Below are 13,329 nucleotides of genomic sequence, written 5' to 3' on the forward strand. Positions count from 1 at the left end.
CTCTCAACGCTTTCTCCCTTAACAAATCATGGATGTACGACGAAAGTTGTCAAACTGACTTGTACAGACAGGGTCAGAAGCTCACCGGACGCACCTGTGAAAATGTAGCTTATTTCCTGAGCCTGAGCGCAGCAGCAAGCATTTCAAACGCGGCACGTGTACTAACGAGCGTGATCAACATTCTGTTGTACTGCTTGAATGGCTGCAAGGTACAACTAGACTGGCATTCGACATTTTAGTGGTGCCCGCATCCCTTAATCTTTTGCGATTCCGCCACGTTGGCTTAGTGGCTATGGCTTTGCGCTGCTAATGAGGAGGTCGCGAGATCATTTCCCAGACACTGCGGGCGCATTTCGTTGCGGGCGAAATGCATGAACGCACGCGTGCGTAGGTTTAAGTGCATGTAAAATAACCCTAGGTGGTCAAAATTAATCCGGAGTCCCTCACTAGAGGGTATGCCTTATAATCATATCATGGTTCTGGCACTCAAAACCCCGGAGTTAAAACATTGAAACTTTCGACCCTTTTCGTACCTGTGCTAAAGGAACAAATTTGTCGCTTGGCTTCATCATTTTGTGACGGAAGCGTGAACTGACACTAGCTTCCGTAAGCCGGCGTAACCTCCATTCCCGGAATCGGTACGTCATATCGATTCGTATGGAACTACTTAGCTTCGTCGATGTCATAAGCCAAGCGCGCTGGCGTCTTCTTTGGCGGCACACATAGTGTGCTCGAATCAATGTTGCCGCTGCATAAAGCCTGCGTTTCTTCTTTTCTTCGCCTCAGCCGAGTAATATTCTATGTCAATACCCCAGAAACATACAACGCCACTCTACACCTTCGCTATGAGCCGATACATCTTTTTCCGCCGTCAAGCGAGACAAGAAAAAGGGTGAAAATTGAGTCGTCGCGTGCTGGTGAGTATGGCTGTTTCGTGATTATGGCTGTTCTCTGAAGTTCGGCGCACCATAGTGCACCGAAATTGAGAGAACTCAAACTGCTTGCGGCAAGCATTAGTGAATACGAATTTGAGGTCATGGCCTAGATAATATGCCTTCAATCGCACCCAGTGGACCACTATGAAGATGTCTGAATGCTGTTTTTCATTTGCAAAATCGGCGCCGGATTCTCTGTATTCGAATCCTCTTAGTTTTCTATTCGTGCTCTTTCTTTTTATACAAGGCGAGTGCACTTTACAAGGGCGCAGCTTCAGAAACTTATCTACTCAAATAAACCACACTTACACACAAATGCACGCTACCACAAATGCACGGTCCCAGAGGTAAAGACTGGTCCTAACATTAACGCACGCACACTAACCGAGCCAACCGGTGTGCATAACGACAAAGGCAAGAAGGCACACCGGGTATACTATAATCCAACGCTCATGCTAGGTCTCGAAGCTCATCACCATTGAAAGGCAGGATTAGGTAGCCCGATTGAGACACCGCAGGAAGTATATTAACATAGAGAAACATTGAGGTTTTGATGATAAGCTGGAGATGTTAGCCTATTTGCACGCCTGGCGTGCTAGCTGCAGATCTAGGGTGATAATTATGACACGCACAGAGGTCAGGTAAACAGGCAAGTAGCACATATACTCACTGGCACATACACAGCAACGATATTTTATATTTATAAATTTACAGTTAAATATATAATTTATATAAATTTATATATTTATATTTTACAACGATATATAAAGTTTCGCTAAGGCCTGTAAACCTTAGAAACACTAGCGGCGTTTTTATACCCCGAAACATGCAGGTGGTGCTTCGCCAAGGGCAGAGAATGTGCGGCAACTCAAAACTGGAGTTGCACTGCAAATTCAGTGTGGCGTTCATGGAAACCTACCGAACGCATTGGAGTCTGACCAAATAATCTTTTCTTGAACTAGTGTTAAAGTAGTGTAACGACACAGTTTACCCATTGTTATTTATTGCATACCCGTTGAATATTTCGTGCATAATGCAGAGATGCAAGGTGTTAGGTCAAGATGCATGCTGAACTCTCACGAGTTCGTTTGCTATGTTCGTATAGTCAATTCAATTTTTTTTTCTTTGGGTCCTTCTTTTGGTAGTTCCAGTGCGAACATTATACGACTCCTTCCACGTACCTTTCTTTCATGTTCTGTACGACTGAGGGCCGGTAATAGTTCTGCCCGTAATATAACGTAACACTCAGGGTGTTCATAAAGTTCGCGATAGCACCTTACGATCACGGCTCTCTGCGGAAAAAAAAAAGCACCACAAGCAGATAACATATAGGCTGCCCAAATAAACCACAAATACAGACAGAAAGGTGCTTCCCGACATAAAGAATGACCTTAACGTGAATTCACGAACACTAACTGAACAAATTAACATGACTCGCCAAAAACATAACGAACGCCATCAAATACATTTTTGATCGGACACCCGTGCAAGATCTGGAAGTTCATCGCTACTGAGAGGCAAGAAAGCTCTCCCTATCCGAGCCATCGCAGTAACCTTGTCTATCCGCGGTTCACCTTTTTTTCAACGGTTTAAACTTCCCTGCGCAATGGTGAGTCGCAAGCTCTCAGGCATAACAACTCTTACCAGTTTGATCATTATGTTTGCGTACATAGATATCAATTCTCCTCTTGATTCTTCTTTTGGCTCTTCCGGTGCGAACGTTAAAGGAGTGACACCCTAGCATCTTCCTTTAACATTCTCTACAACAGAGGACCGGTAAGAGTTCCATCCGTAAATAATCGAATTGAGTGTCTCCGCAGTGAAAAGGCAACCTTGAATAGAACTAACCGTAACGGGGTCCATAAAATCCAAGTTGGTGGCTCTTACGATGGCGGCTCTTCCGAGAAGAGCGTCAAGGACGAGGGCTCATAGGATCAATGCATGGCGTGGCTGACGGCGTTGCGATATCCAGGGGACGCCGTAAAGGGATCTCCGCACTCGCTAGTTCGCTGCGCACCTCCTTTACGGAGCTCAACTCCTTTATGACTCGCCATGAAAGATGAGACGATAAGCCGGCACCCGGGCTACATCTAAAAGACGGTGCCGAGCGAAAACCCCATAGCCACCCACTCTCGGAAAAGAAAGGCGGCGACGACTGGTGGTGCATATCCACCATTCATTCTCATCTTTCTTACTGGACCTCTGAAAGTGGTGCAAGTGCGTTTTGTATAGCGCTGCCCTTGTTTAAACCTTGTCGACAGAAATATGCAGCACCTATTCTTTATCAGAAACAACAGTTCGAGTGTACTCGCAGGAGTCGGTAGCTTAAGCGTCTTTCTAAAAAGAAAGCATAAAGGATGCGCGTAGAAGCATGAAGCATAATCAAAGTTTTATCGTCGCATTACAGATTAGGTTTCTCCAAGCTGCAGCCGTGTTACTTGTTAAGAAAATCTTAAAACAAAGAGCCATCTCTTTTTTTTTTTTTCATTGGATGGTTTACGTTTTGCAAAATATAGTGACAACGCTGCGGAGACAGACTGTTAGAGCTTTTCGCCCATCTATTATAAATTACAAATTCTTGCGCCACAATAGACCTCTCAACTTATATTTTTGTACAGCGCTTTTTCACTCAGTTAAGGAATGTATTGCCTTAAGGGTCGGACATTTTTCTATCCTTGTCTGCCATGCAGAAAAAATCGATAATGACCGAGACAGACAGCGTTACCTTGTTTGAAATTCGATAGAATTCCGTTGAGCTTCGGCTTCATTTGGCAACTCTTGCCTGTCCTCCGCCTCTCCTGCCTTAACCACATTCCGTACCTCATTCCTTCACAATCTCTTCACTGCATCATTTATAATTCCATTACATGAGCGTAAGCTCAGCTTAGCATCCTTGTGATAGGCCAAGATTGCCACACTGTGTCTCGGTACCGCCTGAGCACACATGACAAAACCCGGAGAGGAAAGCAGTGACCTCTTCACTGAAATTATGCGCTTGAAGACGTATGTTTGTTGCGATGAGAATATTTAGGTAGCGTATACTGTTTCATCACGCAACTGGGTAGAGAACGAAGCCGGTCACGGGCGCATACTTAAGAGTAGCGCTAATGGCTATATGTGAGCAGGTTTGTTACATTTGTGCTGCCACGCGCAGCAGGCTGCCCGCGATTCCTTCTCCATTCAATCGCCTCCCCCCTCTCCACCATACCACATTCCTTTCTTGACACCATACTCAGGCCATAGCTTCTCGCACTCCTTCCTTCGTAGGGAATGGTATATTGATTGGAAGTTTCGATCTTCGGAACGGAGCTCACGCTTCAGAAACCTGGGGCTGTCATGTTACTCCAAGTCATAGGCGCCGACTACAGGGGGCTCCGGGGCGCGAGCCACTCCACCCCCCTCCCCCCGGCGATGCTGAAGGCTACCCCCTCCCACACACACCTAAATTATTGTTACCAGAGTTCTGACACACACATCATTTGAGGTTTCTTTTGGCTTGCCTCGACCTTTTCACCAAAAATTTTATTGTGACTGATAGCTTACTGCCTCATTGCTGGTGCGGACGTGCAAGGCATTTAATTTATAATTTCGCTTCATTTCTGCAAATCTTGACAATAGCAGGACAAGTGCGTCGAAAGCACCAGCGGCGGCTGCCTAATCCGTATTCTCTCTCTTCAAGATTGTTTTAAATTTCCCCTGTGAACACCATGCACATAAACAATATATTTCAATATATACAAACGATAAAGTTTATTATATATTTAAATGACAAGCAGGTGGCCGATTAACAAATATTTCTAAAGGTATGGATAGCCTATGCCTGGGAAATGAATATGTTGCTGTATGTTCACCTCGCTTCAAATTGCTTCGCGTGCTTTTTTGACCCTGAAAAAAAAATATCTGCAGACTTCAGTGACCCCTTCGCTAGAACAGCTTTTATCAACCGCGTGTGAAATTCATGTGAATGATAGGTGTCTTAGTGTTGCTTCTCTTTTCAGTAAGCAATGCTAAAGACTCATGAAATAAAGTCTCCTAATAATTTACAACATTTATTAGGTATGGAAACATCGTCACTTGCATGCAGAGCTCATAACTATATAGAGGGTGTCCCAATTAACTATGATGTACTAAGATGTAAATAAAGAGCAATTGCGTTACCCAAAGAAAACCTAATGAATATTATTTCCAGAACAGTGGAGTGGCCGCCAGTAATTTTTTCGTTACTGACATTTAATTGGGTAATTGTAATAATTATATAACTCCAGACATATTCTCCTAATTAACAAAGTGTCAACAAGGCACTTGTAGGCACAGCCAAGGAAAATCTAAGTGCACATTTTTTCCGACTGATAAATAAAACCTGCGATATATGAAAAATACCACGTGACTGCACTCCCAACCGCATCATAAAGCAGTGCCCTCGAACAAGCTCCCTGTGAGTTAGCGAGAATGAAATAAAGGAAGTAAAGAAAAAAAGCAGCGTGATCGAGCTAGTAGTTCCCTACCTGCCGCGCCCCGGCCGAAGTAACACGTCGCGTTTGGTGCTAGTTGGAAATGAGCTGTGACAGCTGTTGTCTTAACGTAGATAAAGTGCACAGATGGTTCTTGTTTTCTTTTTTTTTTTGCCACATTATCCACCACCACAAAAGCGAATTGAAAGGCTCAGTGCAAAGGTTTAAAGGGAGAGAGAGAGAGAGACTCGTTATTAGAAAAACAAAGAATTTTGCCGGCGCGTATACAACCGCTGGCATGCTACTTTGTATAGGGATGGGCAATGGGATTAAAAGATTTCAGAAGAGAGCGGAAGACAAAGAGAATAAAAATAAATATGAAATGTGCAAGTGGACTTGATACTGATAGTTACAGGTGACATGGCGAGTAAATTTAGGCTTTTGTATATGAAATGTAGAAATTTTAAAGCTTTCCTATTAGACCAATTTCTGACAGGTATTTGAGCAATAAATCCAAAACCCGCCGCTGTGTTGAAGGGCCGGGCTTTGGATCTAGGATGCGGGGTAATATTAAAGGATCGTGGCAAATCATGTCCCTTTGTTGCTCAAAAAATTGTCTCTCGTCGCGGTACGCGGGGCATTCTAGTCATATGCGCTCCATTGTCTCTAAGTTGCCACAGTTGTCACAGTAGGGGTTACTGGTAAGCCCTATGCGGAACAGATAATTGTTCGTGTATGCCACGTTCAGTCGAAGACGATGGTACAATGTCTCTAAGTGTCGAGGAAATGGTCGTGGAATTTCCGGTCTCATTTCTGGGTCAGTGTACCGCAGGAAGTTATCTTGGTGAAGCGGCAAATTCCAGATGCGGTCTTTTTCTTTATAGGCATATTTTTCGCCATATTTGAAGCGTCGGTTTTTGTCAAAAATGTTCTTTTCAAATTGCGGTATTGGAGTCCATTTCGGGCAGCTTCATCCGCTTTTTCATTTTCCGAAATACCGGAATGGCCAGGTATCCCCTGGAACTTGATGCAACGCCCAGCAATCTTAGCCTTGTGGTGAAGATCAACATCATCATCAGCCTGGTTACACCCACTACAGGGCAAAGGCCTCTCCCATACTTCTCCAACTACTGCGGTCATGTACTAATTGTGGCCATGTTGTCGCTGCAAACTTCTTAATCTCATCCGCCCACCTAACTTTCTGCCACCCCCTGCTACGCTTCCCTTCCCTTGGAATCTAGTCCGTAACCCTTAATGACCATCGGTTATCTTCCCTCCTCACTACATGTCCTGCCCATGCCCATTCCTTTTTCTTGATTTCAACTAAGATCTCATTAACTCGTGTTTATTCCCTCACTAAATCTGCTCTTTTCTTATCCCTTAACGTTACATCCATCATTCTTCTTTCCATTGCTCGTTGCGTCGTCCTCAATTTAAGTAGAACCCTTTTCGTAAGCCTCCAGGTTTCTGCCCCGTACGTGAGTACTGGTAACACACAGCTGTTATACACTCGTCTCTTGAGGGATTATGGCAGCCTACTGTTCATGATTTGAGAATGCCTGCCAAACGCACCCCAGCCCATTCTTATCCTTCTGATTATTTCAGCCTCATGATCCGGATCCGCGGTCACTACCTGCCCTAAGTAGATGTATTCCCTTACCACTTCCAGTGCCTCGCTACCTATTGTAAACTGCTGTTCTCTTCCGAGGCTGTTAAAAATTACTTTAGTTTTCTGTAGATTAATTTTTGGACCCACCCTTCTGCTTTGCCTCTCCAGTTCAGTGAGCATGCATTACAATTGGTCCCCTGAGTTACTAAGCAAGGCAATATCATCAGCTAATCGCAAGTTACTAAGGTATTCTCCATTAACTCTTATCCCCAATTCTTCCCAATCCAGGTCTCTGAATATCTCCTGTAAACACACTGTGAATAGCATTGGAGAGATCTTACCTCCCTGCCTGACGCCTTTCTTTATCGGGATTTTGTTGCTTTCTTTATGGAGGACTACGGTGGCTGTGGAGCTGCTATAGATATCTTTCAGTATTTTTACACATGGCTCGTCTACACCCTGATTCCGTAATGCCTCCATGACTTCTGAGGTTTCGACTGAATCAAACGCTTTCTCGTAATCAATGAAAGCTATATATAAGAGTTGGTTATATTCCGCACATTTCTCTATGGTGAAGATAAGCAATGTCAAACGCTGCAGGTTGATTTTTACAACGCTTGTGCCTGTTCCACATATCTTGTAGGGCTGCTTTTGAATCCGTGAAAATCCTCTATGTCTTTGGCGGCTGCTGTCGAAGTACATACGCAAGGGCCTCCTTAATGCCATATAGCTCTGCTGAAGTAGATGATGTCGCTCGCTCAAGACGAAACGAGAATCGTTGCCCTGTAGAGGGAACAAAAAGTCCGCACGATGAAAGGTGCGTTTCGTTTCGTCCCAGTCGCCATGTCTTTCTCTAATGAGCCGAAGGAAAACATGATCCTTGCCTTATTGGGAGCTGCAAACGGCAACAACAGGAACGCCGTAAATACATATCAGTCATGGAAGTGTTGCGGTAGACCAAACAGATCGACTATCATCAGAAATTATGAAAACCTGAGACAAAGCGGCAGCTTCCAGAAACATCGGCGGATGACTATTGTTGGGTCCTACCCTACGCACGAACGTCCTAGCATTTATGCCCTCAAATGCTCATGCTAGCGTGTGGGACGAGGACGCCCAGGTACCAATTTCGAGGACATCAGTTTGGAGGATTCTAAATGACTCAGCCTTTCACCCATACCATCTTAACCAACACCAATGCTCGGAAGATAGGGACCTGCAGAATCGTCGAGATCTCTCGAACTGGGTCCACACAAAAGCGGATGAGTCACCAGTCTTATTGAGCAACATCACGTGCACAGAGAAGGCTAATTTTTGCAAAAACACCCAAGTAAATTTGCATAATGCACGCTATTGGAAGGACTCCAATTCACACTGTGTAAAGCGCAATCTGCACCACTGCCAGTGGTCGTTCAGTGTGTGGAGCAGAATTTACGCCGGTGCTATAATCGGTCCCATCTTATTCGATCACACTGAGGGGACAGTATTAGGTGGACGAAATCATTGAGGGAGTGGTGGATGAGCTTCTCAGCGAAGTCCTGCTGTCACGTCTTCTACTTCTGTGGCATCAGCAAGATGGGGCGCCAGCACAAAGGAGCAGCCGAACAGGAAACTGGCTGGATGCGACTTTTCATGCAAAGTTGGTTTAAATGCGTGGGCCTTTAAATGGGCTGGCTAGGTCACCTGACCTCACTCCACTCGATTTCTTTCTTTGGGGTTATGTGAATGACCGTGTTTATATGATCGAGACGATGACATCAGATGAGCTCGAGGCAAGGATAACGGATGTCTGCCGTAGAATTCGAGCGTCAGTCATCAAGAAAGCCACTAAAGATGCGATAAAGCGGACGCAGCACTGCGTCGCTGCAGAAGCCGACCTATTCGACCACGTCCTCTAGACAGCAACTGGTATATAACGGCGCTTACGAATTCATAGATAATAAGGGAACACCGAAATCTGATGTTTCTTGATTATTATTTTTCTTGCAGTCGTCTCGATAGCCAATTCGGCTAATTTAAAAGTGGTACATTACTTTCTTAAACGGATCGGTTTGGCCTCTTCTGTACACGTGGGTCGTTTCCCCGTCTGTTTATTTCGGTTTTATTTTTTAGCCACGAACTTATTTTTGCAGCAGGTATACACTCTCATGAAAAATAAAAAAGGTCACTTTAGTTTGGCTGTGGTCCGAAGCAAGTTTCTGGCACGAAATATAGCCATAAAGGCGATGTGGTGCGAGCATAGCTGGGATTTTGAAACATTCTATCTTATTGCATTGCTCTTCGCATTTCGTGCGTGGTCAGAGCGGCGCTTCGGCCACGTTATCAAGCGGCTTTTGTTATCAACGTGATCAGTCGGCCTTCAGAGACGGATAGGAAGTGTGAAATAGAAATGAGAGGAAGGACTAGCTGCAAAGGCAGCGAAACCTGCTGTTGGTGCTCCTTCCGTACCATTATCAAGGTGATGCGCTGTCTCTCTGGCTTTGCGACAGGCAAACCACTTATTTCAATCAGCTTATTTGAGGGCATTGCTTTATGACGAAGGTGGGAGCACAATAACGTAGTATTTTTAATAACTCGTGGTTTTTTTTTACCAGCTGGAAAAAAAATTGTACGGAATCAGTATGTCGCTGAAAGCACCGCAGTTAGGTGTCGTTTGGGGGTGCCTACAAATGCCTCGTTGATACTGTGATAATCAGGGCACTACTCCTCGAGTTAGATAACTAATTGCAATGACTTAATTAAGTCTCAGTAACGAAATAATGACTGGTGGCTACACCACTGTAGTTAAAGCAATATGCAATAGGTTTTCTTTGATTAACGCAATTGCTCCTTTCTTTAAAGTCTTGTTGCGTGATAGTTGGGACACCCTCTATAATTCACTCAGTAACTGAAACGAGGCCGAGCCGGATTCAATCGAAATCAGAATCAACAGCAGTCATGCGCAGTAGCCCTTATATTCGGACTCACAGAAAAAAAAAATGAAGGGGAGAGGGAGAGAGCCTGCAGTTTCTCCGGAAATGTAAAGGAGTATTAGTCACAGCGAAGTATACGACAATTACCCGAAGGAAGATTATACCTCCGAGAGATGCCAGATTCTTGGTGGTATGAGAAGAGTCAGGCTGTGATGCTGAACTGTCTCCTCCTATGAGGTCTTATAAATACTCATATAAGGCTGCCATTTCAATGAAGAATTCTTCGAGGTCACAGGAAGTCTCGTCAAGTGCAACTATATATATATATATGAGCCCAGCCCTCGCCTCCCCCCCCCCCCCCGGCCCAGAATAATGAAAACCTCCTGCCTATGCCCTGACTGACGTGTAACGTGACGGCCCCCGACATCCACAAACATCTAACATCCATAAAGGCCCTCTGTCAATCATGACTATCATCGACTAAACATAACATCGTTATCTGATGATAAAAACACTTTATGGTGCACTGCAGTTCTTCCGGTTGTTAACGATCGAAATCCTTCATTAGGTGGCAACCGCAGAAGACCACTACAACTTTATTCATTACACTTGTTGATCATTCCGTAGGAACATTACTGTGATGATTTACGTTTAATAATTATGCGAGCCCAATGTTTGCTTTTCGTGTGTCTTTTTTATGCACCTACATTCATTTATCGTGTTCATTTCCAGCGAGAAAGTTCGTTCATGCGGCTTTTTCTATGGCCTGCTAAGTGTTGCGGAGAGAAGCAACAGGACGCGCACGCAAGAACTCTCAAAAAACAATACTAGCATGCTTCCATTCAAAGTAAACATTTTCTACGTTGCTGTATTTCTGCTGGGACAAACATGTGCAGGCTCCCTCTAACGGCTCCATCAGACACGCCAAAAAACAACACTTACGCTTCGTTAGGTTAGGAACTCACGTTAGGAACTCAGTTTACCGCTTGCGTACTGCAACTCACGCGCCTACGTGGTCTGAAAACAAAGTTATCCGCATATAATGCGGCACACGCGTCAAGAGCATCTGAACACATGCACATTGCTAACTAATGCATACTCTTCTAGTTTACACGAATGTGGTTCCTTGACGCGTACCTGCAATATTCTGGAGAGTAAAAAAGATGAACCGAGATGCCGCAAAAAGCTGAGTGGTTAACGCAATATTCTGCGCTAATTTCGCAGAAATAAAACGAACAAGAAAAGTTGGTTTTCCTCTACGCAGAAAAACGGCACAATAAATCCCACAGAAGTAGTCAGGTACTTCTAACGACTTCGCTGAACGTATGACGTCCAGTGGGCCTATCTCTACCAGTCATTGTGGCCATCACTTGCAGCTTCGAAAATGTTACGTCCATAATAATGTGCAGCACTGAACAGGCTGCGCCGAATTTTCGACACGTGCACGAAACCATTATAATTGTTAGCGCAAACATAAAAAAACGGGATGAAAAGCGCATGCGGGCTTGCACGGAACTAACTTTTCGGATCATTTGGTGGCTGTTCTTGGTATGTTCAAACCTCCCGCGAAGCTGCGTTTTTGTTCCCTGCAGGTTACTCAGGCGACGCTGGGCAAGGTAGGAAAAGGAAATTTAGGAGAGCTAAAGCCTCCCTTGAAAACCTGGCAATAATGGATTCAAAAGTCATGTCGTAGTGCCCTACGCATTTCTGCGCACTTTAAGTGTCTGAGGTGGAGCAGCATAATGGAGCGGCGCCGACAGCTATTCTCGTAGAGAATGCGAGCGGTCATTCGAAGAAGCAGGGGGATCGGACATCTTATGAAGCGCATTCCTCTCACCTGTGCCCGCGATAGCGCCCCTGGGGCTCACTTATTTGGCAGATCATTTCCTGGGCGATCAAGTACTCATAGGAAAGAGCAACCTGACAGGCAGTGAGAGAAGACAGTCAGCGGAGTGGTGACCTTTCAGGCTGAAAGAACAATAATCATAGTTAGGAAGCATTTGATGGAAGGTTCAGGTTTTGCTTGTTTTCAAGCAAAACATGTTCCACAGCCAAGGGAAAGAAAACACAGTAACGGAGAGGCCGGGAGGTTAGCCAGCGGGACCCCTATTGGCTTTCCTGCTCTGGAAAATCGGTTAAAAATGACGGTAATGACGCGAATGAGGAGAAAAAATGCTTTTGGCTATTTGAAGCAGTTATCAGAAACACCATGAAAGAGTCCGAAATTGATGCTGCGGAGCAAGAATTTAACAACATAAAACGCTTGTTTATCACATCTTGCCACCGAAAAAGGTGTCTTACACTGGTTAAGTGCGTGGGTAGCAGCCGAATGGTTGCGAGTATTCATTATAGACACCTCTTCTAGAGAATCGAAGGATCCGATCAATACAGAAGCTGCACTATTTCTATAGCCCCATTTAAAGTTTGAAGCATTTGAATACTTATGTCAGAGAATTCCGTGTCAAGATATGATATATTTTGTTATATTCCTTTTTTCGTAGCTGTTTGCAATCGGATGCACGAATCGTAACCGTCGCTATCGTCCAAATCGGGTGCTCAGCGAGACGCACAATAAGGAAAGAATATCATCACCTTAAAAAAAAGAAACGTGCTCGAGAAATGTGGTCCCTAGACGTTTAAGGCGTGCAATCGACATAGAAATATTCAGTGCTGCGATTTTACTAGTTTTCATTTATTGTACTGAATAGTGATACCAGGTAAATTTCAGTAGCAGCTGTTAGTTTTGAAAGCACGTCAATCATAAAATAGCACACTCTATTCTCAGGCGTAACACATCTTTCAAGGTTGAGGTCTGGACTATGCATCTATGGGCAAATGCTAGGCTGAAAAGCTCAAAGTTTCCAGATTGCTCTCCCGGTAGCTGGTTTTCTTGGCGCTAAGGATGACAGAAATGTGTTCGAATTTTCAACCGACGTAACTGGTGCATGGAGGGCATACATATGTAATAGCTACCGGGAGAGCAATCTGGAAATTTGGAGCTTTTCAGCCTAGCACTTGTCCATAGATGCATAGTCCAGACCTCAACCTTGAAAGATGTGTTAAGTCTGAGATAGAGTGTGCTATATTATGATTAGCGTGCTTTCAAAACTAACAGCTGCTACTGAAATTTACCTAGTCTAACTGTCCAGTACAATAAATGAAAACTAGCAAATTGCAACGCTAAATATTTTTATGTCGATTGCATGCCTTGAACGTCTAGGGACCACATTTCTCGAGCACGTTTCTTTTTTTTAAAGCTGATTATATGCTTTCCTTATCGTGCGTCTCGCTGAGCACCCGATTTGGACGATAGCGACGGTTACGATTCGTAGCGTCCGATTGCAAACCGCTACGAAAAAAGGAATATAAAAAAAAAAGAAATTGGATTTAAAACATACCGATACTTGTTGGCTGTAAATATG

General features: G+C 44.3%; 1 protein-coding gene across 1 annotated transcript in view; it reads right to left on the minus strand.

Annotated features, from left to right (window-relative positions):
- The window catches only part of LOC129385062 (uncharacterized), a 254,450-nt gene extending 252,272 nt beyond the window's left edge, over positions 1 to 2,178 (minus strand). Inside the window, exon 1 of the mRNA XM_072288281.1 lies at positions 2,117 to 2,178. Coding sequence (XP_072144382.1) covers positions 2,117 to 2,127 — 11 coding nt within the window. The 5' untranslated portion in view covers positions 2,128 to 2,178. The remainder of the gene's footprint in view (positions 1 to 2,116) is intronic.
- Positions 2,179 to 13,329: the final 11,151 nt, after the last annotated feature.

The sequence above is a fragment of the Dermacentor andersoni genome, chromosome 5, assembly GCF_023375885.2.
Source record: "Dermacentor andersoni chromosome 5, qqDerAnde1_hic_scaffold, whole genome shotgun sequence".
Classification (NCBI taxonomy): Eukaryota; Metazoa; Arthropoda; class Arachnida; order Ixodida; family Ixodidae; genus Dermacentor; species Dermacentor andersoni.